The sequence below is a fragment of the Pseudonaja textilis genome, chromosome 1 (genome assembly GCF_049901715.1).
Source record: "Pseudonaja textilis isolate UNSWEBS1 chromosome 1, rPseTex1.2, whole genome shotgun sequence".
Classification (NCBI taxonomy): domain Eukaryota; kingdom Metazoa; phylum Chordata; class Lepidosauria; order Squamata; family Elapidae; genus Pseudonaja; species Pseudonaja textilis.
Window position 1 is genome coordinate 243,487,836 of NC_141990.1, and position 20,565 is coordinate 243,508,400.

At 38.4% G+C, this 20,565-nt stretch overlaps 1 protein-coding gene across 8 annotated transcripts in view; it reads left to right on the forward strand.

Annotated features, from left to right (window-relative positions):
• TEAD1 (TEA domain transcription factor 1) overlaps nucleotides 1–20,565 on the forward strand; it is a 231,527-nt gene that overhangs the window by 157,932 nt on the left and 53,030 nt on the right. For 4 of the 8 annotated variants that reach the window (XM_026705713.2, XM_087921147.1, XM_087921150.1 and 1 more), the window contains 2 exons: nucleotides 13,176–13,240; nucleotides 20,485–20,547. In XM_026705713.2, the coding sequence (XP_026561498.1) occupies nucleotides 13,176–13,240; nucleotides 20,485–20,547 (128 nt within the window). The remainder of the gene's footprint in view (nucleotides 1–13,175; nucleotides 13,241–20,484; nucleotides 20,548–20,565) is intronic. The other 4 variants (XM_026705720.2, XM_087921151.1, XM_026705727.2 and 1 more) reach the window with 1 other exon arrangement.

A 20,565-nucleotide genomic window follows, 5' to 3' on the forward strand; every position in this document is an offset into this window, starting at 1 on the left:
CTATTTTGGGGGGAGTTGTTTTTCCCAATCTTAAACTTTCCATTCTCTTTCCCCCCTTTCCTTTTTTTCTCCTGCCTAAGATTACTTATTCATTAAAGATGGCTTCTTCTTTGTCACAATCTTGTTCTGCGGGCATTTCTTGTTGTTTCTCATAATTCCAAATCTCCATTTCTAAAAACTGAAATACGAAGCCAACAGAACCTCTCCCTTCTTGTGCATCTTCATTGTACTTTTTAAGTTCCATTTTCAGTTCTTCTAAAAGTGGAGCCATTTTAAACAGTTTTAAACAACCACACGATTGATTTTAGTCATTCAAATACAATAACCAAAAATCCAGAAATCATCAAGTAATCCAAATATTCCTGAGTTATTTCTTCTTATTTCTTTTTCCACTTTCTCTTCCTGGGGTTTTTGCTGCGATATTTCAGTTAAAATGTATCTTTTGGAAGTCTTGTTGAGATTTTGCTGTAAGTTCTTTTTAATTCCAGGCAGTCTCCTCCCTTCCAGATCCTGCCCTTTTATTATTTTTCTCTCCTTTCCTGTTTTCAAAAACTTTTGATTATGCAAAAATCTTTATTATCCTTTTGATTTTTTATTTTCAGCATTAAATGCCTATTAATGTCAAAGTGGATTTTTTTCCCAATTTCTTGGAGAAAAAAAAAAACCAAATCTTTTCCCTTTTCTCTCTCCTTCGCAGCTTAAAAATCTTCTTAGGGAACAATATTATTGTTTTTTTTTAAATAGTTTCAATTCCAGAGTACCTTATTTGCTGCTTTTGCTGTTTGACCCAGTCAACCAAAACTTTCTCTTCTTATCTTCCTCCCGCACATTCTTTTCCGGTCGAGTTCTTTGTGGTGGCCATTCCAGGGGTCGCCAACCTTTTGGACATCAGGGACCACCAAACTCATACTTTTTGATCCCAGGGACCACTAATCAGTTCTGTGGGCATGGCCTAATTTGTGGGTGTGGCTTGGTGGTTATGTGACTGGGCATGGCTTGTATGTAAATATTATAAATATTCATATAAATATTGAATTTTTTATAAAAAGAGCAACTTTTACCCAAAACCAGGCAAAGCAGGCAGGCAGATTGAGTTGCTCACAGAACCACAGATTCATTCAGAGAACTATCTATCTGCCATTGGCTGCTCAGTCTGTCACATAAAATTTGCTTGCAAGCAAACTCATAAAATTAACTCACAACACACCATTTATGTAAATATTGAATTTTTTTAATAAAAAAGAGCAATTTTTACCCAAAATCAGGCAAAGCAGGCAGATTGAGTTGCTCACAGAATCATTCAGTGATCGATCTATCTGCCATTGGCTAGCCAAGTCTCTCAAATTTGCTTGCTTTGAGTCTGCACTGAATTTGCTTGCAAGCAAAACTTCAGTCCTAAGGGAGGTTCGGCAGAGCCAAAGATCTAAAGATTAGCTAGAAAGCAAGAAATCCAACCATTTCCTGCTTCCTAGCTAATCTAAAACTCCTGGCACAGCAGAACAGATGATGGTTGGAAAAAGGAAAAATAGCAATTTTAGCAGGCAAGTTTGCCGGGTAAGGAGTGAGTGGGTGGGGATCATTCCTGCGGGCCATGTGGACGGCACAGCCTTGTGTTTCGGCACAGCCTGGATTAATTGCTTTTGGGGGGGGGTGCTCTGGGGGTGAGATTTCTCTATGGCCCACCAAAATTTTCTCAAGGCCCACCAGTGGGCTGCGGCCCACCGGTTGGCAACCACTGCTCCAGTCAACCATATTTATCCCATTTTCCTTATTTAAATAATGGAATAAATATCAAAGTTATCTTGTTCTCTACAGTAATGCTTCTGAATTTTTATGCCCTATTTTTTTAAAAAATGGTATTGTCATGCACATTTCTCCAAATCCTTTGTATAGAGCAAAAGCACCCAAATGTCTTCTAAACCAGGGGTTTTAAACACACGGCCCACGGACTGATAAATGTAACATCCCTTAAGAAGGAACACTTTATATCTTAATTGTATGGGCAGAGGAAGATGTGCTGGTAGGTGTTTCAATTGATAAATAAGTCTCATTGGAAGCTAAAGGCCCAGCAGGCATATTGGATAGCAGCATTAGTGTAAATAATGTCTGATATTATTAATTCAGCTTGGAGCAGTCGGTAAGGCATCAGGCTAAAAACAGAGAAAATGTTACACCTTGGGCCCGTCACTCTCCCTCAACCCTACGAAGGTGGCAATACAGGGACTAGTACAGGCAATCTCAAAATTGGACACAATTGAAGAAAAAAATAGGTTATATAAATCTTTTCATGTAAAAATGGTGTGATTTTTTCCCCCTTAGCATAATTTCTGTAGGTTTATCCTTGTGCAAAATGATATGCTAATTGTAATTCTTAAGCAAAGAGTTAATCTAAAAGAATATATGCTCATCTGTTTGTATTTTATTTTACTATTTTATTGAATTTATTCTTCAAGAAGATATTGAGTTCTTGGCTATGTGACAAAAGGACTTATATAGGTATATACAGTACATATTTCACTTTCTTCAGGAGGGAAAACCCGTCTACTGTCACCATTTCAAAATACTACATTCACAGCATTTTCTTTAAGCTATGGTGCAACTGAAATAAATTTGTTAATTTTCTAGATTATCATTTGTATGATAATTACTTAATCCTTTTAATGCATAATTATGAAAGATAATAAATAGTTAAGCAAACTTTCCAAATATCTTGGTTTCCAGATGTGTTGAACTCCCGTGCCACTTTTTTTTGGCCAATATCACTATAGGAATTGGAATACAGCACATCTGTAGAGGAAGAGAGTAGGGAAGTATGATTTGGATAAGAAAAATTTTATAGCTGAAAATGATAGGGTAATCATAATTCTTCATAAAGAAAGGCCTCTGTTTTTTCCTTGGTGAATAATTAGAACTGAAGCCACCTACTATGAAATCGTGTTTTGCTAATTTTTACCTATTATAATGCAAATACTTATTTTAATCCCCTTAACTCATCCATCATGCATGACAGACAAGACTCAAGTCTATTGTATCCATTTTTAAGGCTTTTCTGTCCAAAATGTGGGTTTTTCCCCCCTAATTCTTGAAAGGAGAGAACGTGCTTAAAACAAATTGATGTTCTATGTAAAACAAACCTCTCAAAAAGTAAAATACAGCTCATTAAAAGATTCATACTTTAGTAGTTATTAGAGTAGTAAAAATGGTAGCTGTGATTTTTCTAAAATCAAATATTGGCCACATATACACACAACAGACACAGAGAGCATTGTCTAGGCACAGATGGATACCAAATTGTTGTTTGCAGATTCTTAGTATTGTTGAGAATATTTTTCTTTCAAGAAATCACTAAATAGATATTCCTTTAAAGGTATTCCTTAATACCTTAAAAGAAATAGATATTCCTTTGCACTAATTTCTAAATAAAATAACATATAGTTATATTCCATAGTTAGGTGTACGTTGGATGGATTTGATTAATTTAAATTTAAAAACAAATACTATTATAACTATTGAAAATCTAAATCAGTGAATATAAAAGCTGAGATGCCCCTGAACCACAATTCTATATCTTATTCCTAAGAGTGGAGATATTAAATTAAAATATAGGTTTGCAGAAGTATAATTCAAAACCCTCCTCCCCAAAAAAGGATGCTCCCTATGATTACAATTAGGATTAAATGCCTCTAACCCTAGGTTGGATTGCAAACAAAGTTTATCAAATGATAAAATCATGATGAATGGTATTGTTGGTCAAACACCCATGAATTTGGGAATCAACGAGTTCTAAATCTGTTCTGTGATAAGTATCTTTATTTATATTTTTTTCAAGCAATTTTGTCTTGAGGGGTAGAGCACAAAGAGTGTCAAACCCAAGGGTTACAATGGCTGGGACTCCTAGTTTCAGAAACTGTTCTATTAATGTGTCTTTTATTCCAAATACTCTATGGTTTTCAAAAAGGACAGTGAGATACATATCATTTGCATCAGCTCACACGTATCCTTTTAAATAACTTTTCATATAGTAACACATACATTTTCATGACTTATGTGCACAGTAAATGAAGACATTCTGGTATATTAAAAAAGAAACCTGACTATAGTTATTACTTGATGGGAAAAACACGCTGGCATTTCATGCCTTTTTTATGAGTGCCATCAGAATGAAAAACTTGACTGTAATTTATTAAACATATATTTGACTATCAGACCAGTAGTGGTGAAAGAAATCTGCTTCCTTCCAGTTCAACTAAAGAATGCAAATTAAAATTAAAATAAAACACCACCACCCTTCTTCAAAGACCAATAGTATGGCAGAAGGATATCGCTAATTTAACTGTGCAAGAGTGACCCTCAATATTTCTCCAGGTATGCTAAATCTCTTGTAGCTGCTAAATCCGATTTGCAGTTGAATGAAGCATCAGCTGTGGCTGGACAAGCCCATTTGCCTTTTGTAGGCAGGGCTTAGAAGATGATAGATATGTTTTAGCACTTTTGGGATTATTGTGATTAAGAGGGAAACCACTTTGAACGATAGGGGAAAGGGTGTAAAAATACACAGCCCACAGCTGGTAAGCAGCATGGGTTTGCTATGAGGGGAGGTCAGGACTAGCTGATCCTGCTGGTTTTAGGGTTGATTGACAGATAAGAAAACTTGATATAATGAAGCAAAGGATTGCCTGCTTTGGTAGCTCAGGGAAACAGTTACCATAATTCAGTAAACATGATAAAGGCTGTTTAAGGATTAAGTCTGGCAATTAAAATTATAGCTGCACAATTTTTTTAAAAGCCTGTAAAAGTCTTCTAGGAGGCAAATGAAATGATCAATCTAGTCCTTTTTGAACCTTCAAGGGAATGGTTTGGTGATTGCTTTCCTAGATAATGGAGGTATTTATTTAAAGGTAGAGCTATAGAAAAAAAATGGATCTATCAAAATTAATTTTATCGAGCATGAAAATTGCTTGGCTCCAGGAAATGCAGGGTCTGTTTTGTTTCTATTTCTATTTTTTGTACACGTTCATTTATACAGGAGAAAACCCTTCAGGAAAAAGCTTTTTTTTTAAAAAATAAAATTAAACACCTGCCTCAGAAAAACAGTGTTGTTTTGTATCTACTTTCTTTCTCTTATTACTATTGTTGCTAGTTGAAACTCTAGTTTACAATATATATAAACAACCATTTGCAAATGTGCATGAAATTTTTGAATATCCAATTCCTTTTTCTTCTTCCTCTTCCTCTTTTTTTTTTTAAGAGTGGGGTTTCAAAATGTGAGTTTAGCATACCGCACAGGAAAGAAGACAAGCTTGCCAAGTCCTGCTGAGCGTTTTTTCAAGCCTGTGAAAAGAATGAATTATTCAACAGTAAGCATGCTTACAGCTGGCCATTTGGGAGCTTTGATGTGAGAATCAGGCAGTTGCATGAATGCCCTTATTGTCATGTTATGTGTACACAGTGTGTGAATTATTGAAAATAGTGAGGCCTGAGCCTCATCTGGTAGAGATTACAGTGCAGGCATGCTGGGTGAAGGTCTGTAATTGAAAATCCCCAGATGCTGTTTATTTGGCCCGTGTCACATGACCTTCTGCCGTAAGCTTGTCTGAACAAAACACAGCCTGTGCTGAGAAGGGCTGCCCAATCTCACAGGCTTTTAGTCCCTGCTTTTCCATAAGGCTCAGAAAGGGGACGACTTTCAAAACTCACTGTAGGGATGGCTTAACACCTGCCTGTGCTGTACTATTTTTGAAGGCGTAAAATAGATTTTGCTCATGGCTTTTAAATAGCAAGTCTCTTACCTAGCAGAGGAAACTGTTTGAACTATTATTGACCTGCCTGCAGTGATTTCTTTTTTCCTAATTTGGATTTAAAATGTCTCCCCCATTATGGCAACTCAGTATACACACATAAATGCTTGAGGGAGATTTTTTCTCCCCCTTCTTCTTCTCTAATTCTCCCACGAGCTGCTCAGAGTATCCAGTAGTGGGAGGTGCTTCAGTCTCTGCTTATCTAGGCTGGGCTTAATTTGCGGAATGCTCCTCCTCCTCCATGGGACTCCTCCCCAGCGTTCCCCAGTTTTGGCTCAGACTTGTGAGAGATAGGCAGTGCTTCTCATTAACCCTTGGCCGAAACAGGAGAATTCTCTTTTAAGGTTTGCAGATAGTCAATTGTTATTTTCTTACCGACGTTGCCCTTGCCATCTGGCCATTGGAGATCGCACTACCAGGAAGCGCTCCTAAGCGCAGTGAGGCTTCGATTTCATTTCACACACACCCCAACCGCTGGCCCTACCTTTGCCATTACGATCGCCGAGCCGCTTTATCATTTAAACGGCGAGGCTTTTTTTCTCTTCCTCTCTTCTGAGTCGTATTGCAGTTTCTCCTTTCCCCCAAGAACGCCGTTTAGGGGTGGAGGTGTAATCGCCTCGTTATTTCACCCCTCCGGTTTAGCCCTAAGGGGAGGCTGTTGGAGCTTATCTCTTTTTCTTGGCGGGAGATGGCTGCTGGCGCGCACACCACAAATAACGTCCGGTCACCTTTTTTTTTTTTTTTTACTGTCAAGGGACTGCGTGGCCGCGTTGAGTACTAATTCAATAGACTGTGTGAGGTAATCCTTATTCCAGATTGAAGGGGCTTTTCACACAAAATACCCCGAGGAATCATTACAACCTCGTTTTTCAACATAGTCGAGGCTTTTGTTAATTCGTGTTGTTGGCTCAACCCTCACAGTTCTCCCTATCCAGTGGCACAACAGCGAGCACCTAGGCCAGCGTCCGCCTGTGCAGGGAAGCTGTTGAAGGCCTGTGAGTGATTATTTGGCCTGCTAGGAGTTCTCAGTTTGGCTGATTAGGACATCCAAATTTGATATATACTTGCACACCCATAAGCTCTGATAATATTAATCACATCAATATAATAAAACTGGCCATTTCATAACAATAATAGATTAATTGTTGAGATATGACTCAATTTTGAAGCAGATATCCATATTTTTTAAAAAAGAAAAAGAACAAAAAAGAACAAAAAATGGGGGATTTGATTTCAGGGCACCCTGTCCATTCTTGGCCAGGTCCCTGGGCGCACCAACCGCCTACACAATATAGTATTAAATAATGAGCGTACTGGTCCTTCCATAATCACAATGGCAGGGGGTAGTGGTTCATACTCCTCAACTTCAAGGGACAAGTACAAATCTCAACACAATCCTAAGCAAAAAAAAAAGGGGGGACTTCTAAGGCATCAGAAAAGGATCTTTCCTCCCTCCTACCCTCCTAGATCTCTCCCTCTCATCCAGGCACAGCATGGCTCCCCTGAGTCAACAGGCCCAGTCAGCTCAATCATGCGAAGAATACCTGAAGCGATGTTCACACCAACAGCTGCCAGTCTTTGACAGGAACAATCTCTTCCAGAGGATGTGCCGAGAGAATGAAGACCTGGATGGAGATGGTTATCCGTCAGGGAATCGCAGCAGGCCTACAACATGTGGTTCTGACCAGGGATCATCCCGCACCCACTGAGTATGATTCGCCATCATTGGCCAGGTCGGAGCTACACAATACCCAGATACAGTTTCAAGGGGGTATGCTCCTACAGGAGCTGCAGGAGGAGGAGGCGGAAGAGGTGGAACACATTGAACACATGGACCAGAGTGAATCAGAATCAATGCATGATACTGACCCAGCCATGTTGGAAACAGACCCCTTAGAAAGTGGGATGTCTGAGGATGAGGGCCTCGTTCCCGACCAACCTATATTTACAGGCTTGTTCTGGCCACAACTTTTCAAATCTCTGTTGGTCAAGGCCAAAAATTCTGTGCGACTGGACAAACCGGCCCCTTCTACCACTCCAATTCCATCAGACGAGAGACCAGAGGATCTCATTTTCACCCAACCTGTAGTTGAGGCAGACGTGATTCCAGTCCCTCACATGTTTGCAGACCTGGTACAGGAACAGTGGGCTTCTGCAGCAGTGTACCCGGCCCCCACTGGTTACGACAGGAAATTCTTTAATTTGGCCCCAGATATCTTAAAATTGTTGAATACTCCTGAGGTAGATGAACCCATTGTGGGATTAGCGTCCTCGTCCTCCATTCCCAGTGAGGCGCTGGAGGCATTAAAGCCGGAGGACAGCTAGCCCTACGCAGGGCCCATCAGTCTGATGCATGGGCCATCAGAGTGGCCATGGCTGCTTCCTTCTTTACCTGTTCTTCTCTCAGATGGCTCCAGCTATTACGGGAGCATAATCCCCAATTCCAACACTAGAGCACACCAAGACATTGCAAGGCTTATAGCAGCTGCCGAATTCTCAGCTGGCACAAACTTTCAGGCAGTTAAGTTTTCAGCCAGAGCCATCACTTCACATGTCACAGTGCATCTGCTCCCGTACCAGCAATCCGGCTAAAGCAACTCCAAATACAAGGTCAAAGTTCCATCACAGGTCCTCATATCTCTTCTCTGGTGGACCAGACCAGCCATAACAAAGGTTGCCTATTCAAAGAGCCCAACAGACTTACCATCACCACCAATGCCAGCTTGATTGGATGGGGAGCTCACTTTCAATCTCTCACAGCCCAAGGCCGCTGGTCCTCCATAGAATGATCGTGCAGCCTAAACTGGCTGGAGCTTTGAGCAGTACACCTGGCTCTCCGCAGCTTCCTTCCACAGGCACGCAACCAACACATATTAATATTGACCGACAATGTAACCACAAAAGCTCACATAAACAAACAGGGAGGAATTCAGTCGAAACACCTCATGCGAGAAGTGGAGCATTTGTGTCATTGGGCAGAGAGCAACCTGATTTCCATCAGAGCAGAATACATTTCAGGACTGTCAAAAACACAGTCCTAGATTGGCTAAGCAGGGCCACGATAGAACCATCAGAGTGGCACCTCCATCCAACCCTCTTTCAAGAGGCGGTCAGGACATTTGGGCAGCCAGTAGTAGACTTGTTTGCTTCCCCCCTCAATGCTCAGATCCCAAGATTTCTTTCCAGATACCTCTCGCATGGAGTGGAGAATTTCAATGCACCACTTCCACTGATCCCAAGGTCATCCAGAAGCTGCTCGATGAGAGGGCGGAACTGCTTCTGGTAGCTCCCTACTGGCCCAGATGGTTGTGGTTTGCAGACCTCCGCAGTCTATCTGTATGACCACCATGGAGAATTCTGCCAGACAGGGTCTTGTTAACACAAGGACCCCTTCAACATCTGGACCCTCAATGATTGCACCTGACCATCTGGAGGTTGAGCGGAGTTGTCTGACGAGCAAAAAGTTTTCCAACAGAGTTATCAACACCATCCAAGCTGCCAGGCGCCCCTCAACAACTCGCATGTACAATGCCACATGGTCCAGTTTCTACAAATGGTGTACCAAGTCTCAAATTGACCCCATTTCTCCATCTGTGGCGCAGATCCTAGAGTTCTTACAAGAGGGGCTTGACAAGGGATTATCACCTAATACGTTGAAAAGACAAGTGGCGGCCTTGGCGTCAGTCATCACTTATGAAGGTCTCCTATCCCTTTCCCATCATCCACGCATACAGTGTTTCCTTTGAGGAGCCACAAACTTACGTCCGCCAACAGTTCACCGTTATCCCACTTGGGGCCTTAACAAGGTCTTTCGTGCACTCACTAAGTGCCCTTTCGAGCCTTTGCAATCATCAAGTCTCCAATTTCTGATGTATAAAGTAGTTTTTCTTGTAGCGATCGCTTCCGCTCGTCGTATTTCAGAACTGGCAGCCTTGTTGATCAGACAAGATCTTTGTGTCTTCCATTCCGACAGGGTCGTCCCTCATCCTGATCCTACGTTCATACCCAAAGGTAATTCAGCCTTTCACAGGAAACAAGACCTGATACATCCTAATTTTTGTCCCAGGCCATCCCAAGGGCTGGAACGACAATGGCATCGGCTGGACATGAGGCAAGCGTTACGAATATATATTCACTGCACAGCCTCTTTTAGAAAAACGGAGGCTTTATTTGTGTCTTTTCAGCCCAACAATGAGGGATGCAAGGTCTCATCCTCCACAATAGGCCATTGGCTATGGGCCGCAATAGTGAAAATGTATCAGACTCAAACACTTCAGGTGTCCAGGGGCATAACAGCTCATTCAACAAGGAGTGCCGCAACATTGGCAGCATGGGCCATGCAGACACCAATCACTGACATCTGTCATGCCACAACCTGGGCCTCTCCATCGCCTTTCATTAGGCATTATAAAATAGATGTATTTGCATCATCCAAGGCCTCCTTTGGCAGACGGGCTCTGCAACGGGTCCACAGGGACCAGGAGGGGATCCCAAGACAGACGGAGTCCCTCCCGTAGGACAGGCCAAGCTTTGGTATGTCCCACTACTGGATGCTCTGAGCAGCTCGTGAGGGAAAGGACGTTGGTGCTTACCTGACATGCTCATTCTCCTTGAGCTGCGAAGAGCATCCAGCCCCACCCTCTTCCATCTGGTGGGATCCTGTTTCAGCTAACGAATTTTTACAGTATTAAGGGAGAGGGTGTTTGTTTCTCTCATCTTTGCCAAAACTGGGGAATGCTGGGGAGGAATCCTGTGGAGGAGGAGGAGCATTCCGCAAATTAAGCCCAGCCTAGATAAGCAGAGACTGAAGTACCTCCCACTATTAGATGCTCTTCCCAGCTCAAGGAGAACGGGCGTGTCAGGTAAGCACCAACGCCCTTTCTATACAGCTCAGCCCTTTTTGACTGAGATGCTGAAATTTTTGAATGCTGTACTCTAATCTTAATGGTTATCTTAAAATAACTTTTCAAATGATGCTACTGAGAAGCATCTCTTAAACATCACCAAACACTACTGGGACAGGCATGAAAAATCAGCAAAACAACAACAGCTGGCGTTCAGATTCGAAGAATAAAATTATGTTGCTCCCAAAGCATTTCAAAAGAATTCTAATAAAATCTATAACATTTAAAAATTAAAATTGTGAGGGATAAACGCTTATTCAGAAGGGCAATAACAGTAGCTTGATTTAATTTGAAAATAAGATTCAAAAATATCAACTTCATGAACAGAAAGCAACTGTGAAAAGAACAACACTAATTATGAATAAGATGCCCCAAATATACCGTATGCTCCCAAAACATGAATTGGAATCTTCCATGATGCTGGAACATACGAAAATAGGAATTCTTGTCTTTCATAATTTTTAGAAGAGGGAAAGGGTCCTGAGAGGAAGAAATTTAAGAAACATTGGATTGGGCACAGCTGGGGAGTTGGACTTCTTTGTAGAGATAATTGCCTCTACAGGTAGTGCTCAACTTACGATCATGATTGGGACCAGACTCTCAGTTGCTAAGCAAGGCAGTTGTTAAGTAAGTTTGCTTCCATTGTTATAACTTTTTCTGCCAGGGTTGTTAAGTAAATCACTGAGTTCATTAAGTGAATCCTGTTTTCTCCCATTAATTTGGCTTGTGGGAAGCAGGCTGGGAAGGCAGCAAATGATCACATGACCAGTGGTGGGATTCAAAAAAATTTACTACTGGTTCTGTGTGTGTGGCTTGGTGGGTGTGGCAGGGGAAGGATACTGTAAAATCTCTAGTCAGAGGTGGTATTTGCTGGTTCTCCAAATTACTCAAAATTTTCGCTACTGGTTCTCCAGGACTCGTCAGAACCTGCTGAATATATTTGCAACCATTGCAAATACATGCCTGTTGCCAAGTGCCTGAATTTTGATACATGGTCATGGGGTTGCTATGACAGTTGTAAGCGTGAATACTGATTGGTACTCACTTTGTTGTTGTTGGAATGGTTGCTAAATGAATACTGTAAGTTGAGGACTTCCTGTATATAATAAAACACCCTTCTGATGGAAAGGCAAAGAAGTTAAACCAGTGTTGTGGCCTGGGAATTTGCCGTTTGCCTCCTTGTTAACTTTATTTACTGTGGATAATTGACTTTGCAGTAAAATGTAAGGCTTGCATTTCCTTATAATTTTGATCAGAGTCAAGTGTTTTCAGATTTCTCTTGATTTAATCTCTACCCCTTTGCAGTTATAGAATATATAACTTGTTTAGTGCTGAGGGTTATCCTAGAGCAGGTGGTCAGAGCCAAGCCAAAAATAAGATTTAATATTAATTGTAAGCTAGGTTTAAATGAGAGAGCCAGTTTGCTGTAGTGATTAAAGTACAAGGCTAGAAACCAGGAGGCCCTGAGCTCTAGCCCCACATTGGACCCAAAGCCAGCTGGGTGACCTTGGGCCAGTCACTTTCTCAGCCCTAGGAAGGAGGCAATGGCTAACCTAAAATCCTGTTTTTAAAAAAAACTTGCAGGGAATGGCTCAGGTAATCGTGAGGAGTTGACCCAGACTCAAAGGCATGAAAATAAATAAAGTGTTATATATCTTTTGTATTTTTCAATAATCACATTGGTGAGTGACAGAACTTTGCTCCACTTTGTAACAGCTTTTTGTCTGCCATTGTTCTTTCTTTGTAATTTGGCAGTCCTCAGTTTCCAATGGCAATTGGGACCAGAGTTGCTAGTGCTAAGTGAGGCAGGCTGTCATGTGACCAGGCCTCTTCGCAATGGCAGTTCTGGTAAGCCCAGTTGCCATGGTTAAACAAGGACCACACAAGTTGTTAAGTGAGGACCTCATGCGTTTGCAACTTCTCTGTTGACTTTGCTTGTGGGGAAACTGGAAGTGAATGTAAAAAATTGTGATCAGGCGACTGCTACTCGCTCAATGCTATAATCATGAACTGGGCACGAATGGCTTGGATTGTAATCACATGACTACAGGGGCAGTGCAACAGTCGGAACTCTGAGAACTAGTCATAACTATTACTCATTCAATCCTATTGTAAGTGTAAATGGCTGCTGAACGACTGATCATTAAACAAAAGCTTATCTGTATATAGTTTAAAATTAAAATAATTTCCCATATGCCAGTACTTTTTTAGCTGAAGTACAAATTTTGGACAAAACCAAGGGGAAAAAAAATCCAATGATACCTAGGTATTTGCTTGTTGGATTCTCCCATCTATAAAATAGCAAAAAGAGTTTAAAAATGCAAAAAAATTTTTTTTTGCTCATATCTTTATTTTCAAAAATATCCCTGAACCATCTTTTCATTGCATCTATTTTAAGTTAGGTTCTGATGTGTATATTATTCTTGATGAATTGTTACTTTTAGTCTTCATTGTAAATTCATATTCATTTCAGGTAGGAATGAACTGATAGCCAGATACATCAAACTTAGGACGGGAAAGACACGGACCAGGAAACAGGTAAGACAATCCACTAGGATAAAAGATGTGTGCCAATGAATGAGTGAATGCAGCAGATGCAGAATGGTGTTTACAATATCTTAATAATAACTATTATTAACTGTTGTACATTATGATTCTTGACTCTTGACAAATGTATCTTTTCTTTTATGTACACTGAGAGCATTTGCACCAAGACGAATTCCTTGTGTGTCCAATCACACTTGGCCAATAAATTTTTTTATTCTATTCTATCTTAGGTTTGCTTTGAAAAATAGTGCTGTTTGTACCACTCACCATTTCCATATAAATTGCTTAGGCACCCAGTACACTTGCAGGATTAAAACTCCTATAGACCTGTAAAACAGTCTGGAACTATTAATCTATTAATATCAGAACAAATACTTTGCTGAGTTGGCAGGATGGATCTATGTTTTCTTAAACTCCTGGCTTGTTCCCAGCCTTTATTGTTCACATCTCAAAAGAATTAGCACTTATAAAAACTTTCTGCAGAGCCACATAACTTAGTTCTTCCTTTTGACACAGTGCATTAGCTAGAACTTGTTTAAGACCTACATAAATATTTGGACTTTAAACAAATGGATCCACTGATAACAGTATTGAGAAACTTCAAGGCAAAGAATCACATTTAAAAAGTAAGATACATTTATTGATTGGAATCAAGAGTTCACATGATATTTAAGAGAAAAAGAAAGAGAATGCTTCAAAATTAACAAAACTTCATGAATAACCAGTAAAATCCTTGTTTTCTTTGTTCAATGTAAGGCTTTTAAGTAGACTAGACCAAATTCTTTGTCCTAAACATTTCAAATAAAAAGAGCCACAAGGTCTTGTCTAAGGACAAAATAAGAAAACAAGGAAGTTTACCCCATGATTGGCAAGTAGCCACTCAAATTTACAAAAAGGATCCTCTAAGATCTATTGAAGAACTTTATTGATATGTTAAGCATTTTCTGCAGGAATAGAAATATGTTTAAGCAGATTTTGAAGGAAGGACTGAGCAAACTGTGACAAAATTGAAATACTGCTTAAAGTTAGAAAAAGTAAATGATTTTGTTTTTTTAATTTAATTTATTCCTGACTCTATAAGCTTGTAATTAAAATTTTACAATGTAACAATTATTGTAAAAAAGAAAACATATATTGAATAAAAAGAATAAAATGGACCAATCCCATATTATTAAAAAATCAAAATATACCAAAATCCAAAGAAGCTCAACCACCATCCTTTATCCAAGGTTTATGGAAACAACCAGGTTTTTATCAATTTGCAAAAAAAAAAAAAAAAACCAGTCAGGTGGGAACAGTCCAGATTTTCATAAAGAAAATTATATCTGGCTGACAAAGAAAATCTAATTAATCACAGCTCTGTTATGGCATTACAAATAGAGCATTTATCTCCTTCACTTGAGTGCCAAAGATGACCCATGTTTCCAGTAACTTCTAGAGGAAATCCTTTGGATGGATCCTGCATTCCAGATGAATTCAAAATCTGTGCAGTCAGGATTTGAACTCATCAAATCAGAGTTGGAATGGGGCTTTTAAGCTATTGAGTCCAACCTCCAACCTAGTGTAGGAATCCAAATTAGAGCATCCTGGACAGATGGCTGTCTAAACTCTCGTTGAATACATTCAGTGAAGAGGAGTCTACCATCTGTCTGGGTAATTGGATCATATGGAAGAAAATACCCATACGGTTCTATAGACAAAGGCCTTTTTGATGCAGATGACCTTGCTGTAGCATAAGTGCCTTCTCTGGCTATGTATCTCCAGCCTTTGGAAGGGAGAAGGGTGGTGAGAATTTATCTCCATTGTTCATGTGATGACAAAATGTTGTAACTAATAACATTTGAATAGGACACCTGTGATGTAGGAGTTTTCTTTTTAAGTATCTATTTTCTGTAATATTGCTACAGTGTGTGATCACTTCAAGCCTGTATAATTATCAGACATATTCATATTTTTATACTAAAGTAAATTGATGCAAAGTAAATGGATGCAAAGTCTAGGTAGAAAATAACATTGCAGGACAATGCTTCATGTTCATTGTTCAATTGCTTGTAAATGTTTCATTACTCAACTAGAAACACACTCATCTGTGTGAGTGAGTGTGGGGTTTGCTACCTGTTTACATGCTACTGCTTGTCCTGCCAGTTGCGATGTGGATGTAGTTTTCTTCCTGGATGTTCATTGATTAGAGTATTGTTTTTTTGCCCAATTGTTTATCAAAAACAACCAACAGACAACTACAAGCACATGGCATTGCTATAACACACAAACCAACTAAAGTCCTTCAAAACATCTTAAGCAAACTGAAAGTAGTCCAAGAAAAAAAAAAGGGTATTATCTACAATATACAACAGCCACTATGTAGATAGAGCAGAGTGCATCCATGAACACCAACTAGCTGTCAGAAGACAGGGTGAAATCTCATTAATCTTACATGAACAGAGTCAAGTACAGTTTCAACTGGGAAGCTAGAGTATTAGGATTCTTGACCAATATAAACTAAAAAATGCTAAGGGGTTCCTAGAAGCTTGGCATTCAGAAAAATCAGCCTCAGAAGGGAACAAAAAACTTAAAACATGTCCCTTCCAGCAGCCTCCAGCAGCCAACATGCAAATAAACAGGGGTCAGCACCAGACAACAATTAGGCAGAAAACAATATTCAAGGAACCACCAAGGAAGAAAGTCTACCTCCACCAACACTAGTAGTGTAAGCTATTGTATATAAACAAGTAATAAACTCCACACTCACTCAAACAAGTGGTGTTTCCTAGTTGGGTAATGGTCTGCAAGCAAATAACCAAACTCCCAGAGCACCGAGGACTCGATGATTACATTCTCATTTCAGATTTTACCTCTCAGTCCCATTGGGAGTACGCATGGCCATCTGATAAATTTGCTTCCTATGTGGGTCTTCTCCAGATTTAAATTGAGGCTTTCATTCTAAGAATTGAAGATGCACTTGACCCTACCTCTTTTTTGCGGGGGGTTGTTCCATGTGCAAAATAATGAAAGGGCTGTGTGTCTTCTGTCTTTGGAACAAAACGGCATTGAACGTTTATTTACAGAGAAAATTAAATATGCAGAAATCCAGAATGTACGTCTTGGTTGAACTGCAAAGAGGTTTACACACATATATATTTATGGTACTGTAAAACTAATGCCAGTTCACCCCCCCAAAAAAAAAAAAAAAGAAGAGGAGGAGGAGGAGGAGGGAAATGGCCTAATGTCACTGATTCATAGTCATCTGCATTAAATACTTTTTTCTGGCATCTTTTTTTCCCACGGAGAGAAATTAAATTGCAGTCACTCTTTAAAACTGAGCTCCAAATTACAATTAAAAGTAGATTACTGTATCCTCTAAAATTACTTTATGGCGGGATTTTAAATCCCATGAAATTCTTTTGTCTATTCAAAGATAATATTGCAAAAATACTTCATTTATTTGCAATATTTCTCACACATCTTTCCCTGAAGAATTATAAGAAGGGATCCATTTATTTTGTTGAGTTCAGTTCTAACATCTAGCTAAGCACATGCAGAAAAACTAATGATTGGCCTAATGTGATTCCTAGTTTAACAAATCAATAGCTTTGAAATGAATTTCCTAATTATAACTTTTGACTACCAATCTCAATTGGTGAACTCAGGTTACAGGGTGTTTTTTTTTTTTTTGTCTCCAAAATGTACCTAAATTTTAGAGTGCTGCTAGGAAGAAAATAAAATTAATCAGTTGTGGATTGCCTATACCTAAAATTGTACTTTGAAAGGATTTTGTTGCATAATTATACTTTTCAAAACTCAGACACGTACTCTGTAAATCTCAGGGCAAGACATAAAGTAATGGATTAAAATTACAAAAAGGTTGATTCAAGCTTAACGTTAGAACAGCATTAAGAGGTAAACACCAACAGTGCCACCATTACACAGAAAAATTCTGAGTATTTTCTTCCCACATGAGCATAGAGGCTAGAAAATCTTGAACTTTGGATGATTTAATTTGGAATCCAGCGCGGAGGAGGGGGCTGGTCTTCATGACCTAAATTGCTCCTTTTGGTTCTAAAGTTTTAGATTCTGAATGTCTGAATTAGGATATTTCTGAATCAAAGGTAAAGGCACAGATACCAAGGTCAGTTTTAGAGTGAAAATTTTTAAAGTTGAGTAGGGTTATTGATCCACCTAGTTTTAGAATTCTTCCTGAATACAAGGTGTATCCAAAATCAGGCTCATAGGTTTGTTACATTATGTTTTATTAACTTTTTATTTATTTATTTTCCAAAGAAAATGTTTCTGTAATTAGGAAGTTTGAAGGCCATGCATCAAAGAGTAAGGCATTGTTTAGAAGAAAATAACAACCTATTTGAACGTTAAGTAATTTCTATAATAAATTGTTTATGGACCCTGCAATTTGTTACAACCTGTAGATTGGCAGCAGTTGGTTAGGAATTTAAACCTGAAATTGTTTTTCTACAGCTGTCTGAAAATACTGGACAGTGAATTTCAAACCAGTGTTTGAGAGCTTTTATCTCTTGATTATGTCCTAATTTCAGAAAAACATTAGGACTTCTATAGAGTAGTTGAAATCAAGATACTTCTGAGATTATTGTAGGAATTATAATTCTTTTCTTTTGTTTTGGAATAGAATTGGGCCTTCTGGTTACACTTAACTTGCATCTGAAAATCAGTTCATCCAGATTCTAGAGGTTTAGTATACACCCACAATGGTTGCCATTGTTTTTCCTAACTATTCAAATGCATAGCAATACTACTGAATGTTTTAAGTTAGATTTACAGCAGGAAAAAAAAACCTGAACAATGAGAAATAGCCATAGAGCATGGTGTGCTCAAAGTGTATATGTATCAAAATCTGCAGGGGGGGGGGGGCAGTACAGCATTACAATCAAACACCTACACATCATGTGTTGATGCCTCATGCACATCCAAAAGGGACAGGGCTTGGATTGTGACACTTCTCCCACTAACTTGCCAATTTTAAGCCCTGCCCACCTCAGTGAATGCCCATAATATGTGTTATTGTGCTCTATGATTATATTGTGCAAAAGCTTAGCTGGAGTATGATTGAACATTTAGAGTAGGATTGGACAACCATGCTCAAACTCCAATTTATTGAAATATAAGCATTATTTTTTACCCTAAATGTCTGATAAGGTTGTTATGATAAAAAAATAAATAATGGGATTTCCTCAAGATCCTGAAATAAAGGCAAAATGTCACTGTCACTCCACATTAAACTCTCTTTGCCCATTTCACTGAAAATATAAGACATCAGTACAATGTTTAAATTCTTGAATATGATCTCTCTCCCTCTCTCTTTCTCTCTATATATACATACACACACACACACTAATGACTTTCCCTTAAATGAGTAATCTCTGAAATTAAGTTTTTGCGATTTTCTTTTGCCTAAACCATTTCTTTCCTATAAAAAACCATTTTATAAAATGGTTTTAAGGAAGGGGAGGTTGGATATAAAATGTTTCTTAATTATGCTCATAGACCTGCTTAGAGTACAGAATGTCTCCAGTTTTTATCCCTTACAACAGATTTCTGACCATGAAATTTGTGTACACTGAATCAGATGCCTCTACAGATTGAAAAGAATATCACTGGTACACAGGCCAACTAGATCAACTTATTTATTAGGCTCAAGAGGCCCAGAGCTTAGGGCCAACATTTTTTTATAATTTTTGTAAAATAAGTAAGAATAAAAATTAAGTACGGTAGAAGTTTATTATTTTCATCCCTTGCTTTTCAGTTTTGAAAATGTATGCAATAAATAGAATACAAATACAAATGAATACAAATAAAGTGTAGATAAAAATTAAAACCTGTCATATATTAATTGCCACTGCATTAATTTATTTCAATTCTCATCACAGGATCATTTTAACGCTACACTTTTGATGGTAGTAATGACAAAACCCAACATAATAATAGTTGACACATACTTAGTGGACAATAAGAAATGCAGGAAATCTGAACCTCAAACAGTGATCTTATTTGTAACCTATAGGTGCAGAGTAAATGCTAAAATTTAGTAGCCTTGATGATGTATCACCATAATTAATGGTCAGCTAATTAGTATTACAAAATAATACATAGACTACTTCCTTTTGCTTATAAATGAACAGGCCTTAATGTTTGCATAATGTAATACTTTATGTGTCCTGAAGACAGCCAGGTAGATTTGTAAGGTGGCTGAGAGAGAGAGAGAGAGAGAGATTAAAATGAGACAATTGGGTAATTTTTCTGCCCTTTCAGGACTTAATGGGAGTTTAATTCTTACTGCATAATTTTATTGTTAAATACGGTAGTTGCATTCTGAATATAATTCTACTTGGATCTTTTCTACTTTGTAGCTAGTAACATTGTAGTGCCCTTCATAATACCATAATGTAGATCAGACCGGGAAAATTGCAGTGAAGGAATTCAAATAATCCTCATGTATCTGTATTAAAATCATTGGATTAAAAAAATATTCATAGTAAAACCAGCCTTGCAGTATAGTGATTCTTTTTTAATTTCTCGTTATGACAATGCCTGTCTGAGCTTTTTTTAAAAATAGCATTATCTCCCAAAATAAAACTTTTTTCTTCAATATAATGTGAAATAATGACATTAAGTTGGGTTAGATACAAGTTGGCTAGAATGACTACCATGCTGGTAATATATGCAAATTAAAACAAAAAGTGTCATAGCAACAACTACAATAAGAATATATGTAAATATTTGTTTATAAAAATATTTAATTGAAGTGCTGTTCAGCCATTTAAGTGTTTATGATATTTACTGAGTTGAATTTAGAGCTATTTGTTTTGGGAGAAGATACAAATCTTGATTACGTGTGTGTGTGTGTGTTTGTGTGTCTAATATATATCTAGTAATTTCATATAATTAAATTTTAATTTGTTTACTTTTGAAGGACATAGTCTAAAAGTATTTTTTCCTTTAAATCACTGCAGTGATGATCAGCATTGGTACAATGTTCGTGCTATGAAATATGGTGCATGGCTGGGAAATATGATCTCTTAATAGGAAAGGTTACTGATAATGCAAAATACTTTCCCCAAAGAAACTTTCTGGGTTTTTTTTCTTTCTTTCCCTCTTTTTTTCCAGGCATAAATTTGATTTCTTGTGTTCTTTTTTTTTTAATTCTCTTCTCACCCTTTCCCCTTTGTTCTCCCTTTTTTCCCCCCTTAAAATTCCAAACAATGTAGGTGTCTAGTCACATACAGGTCTTAGCCAGGAAGAAAGTTCGAGAAATTCAAGCTGCCATTAAGGTACGTTTGGCTTGCCCA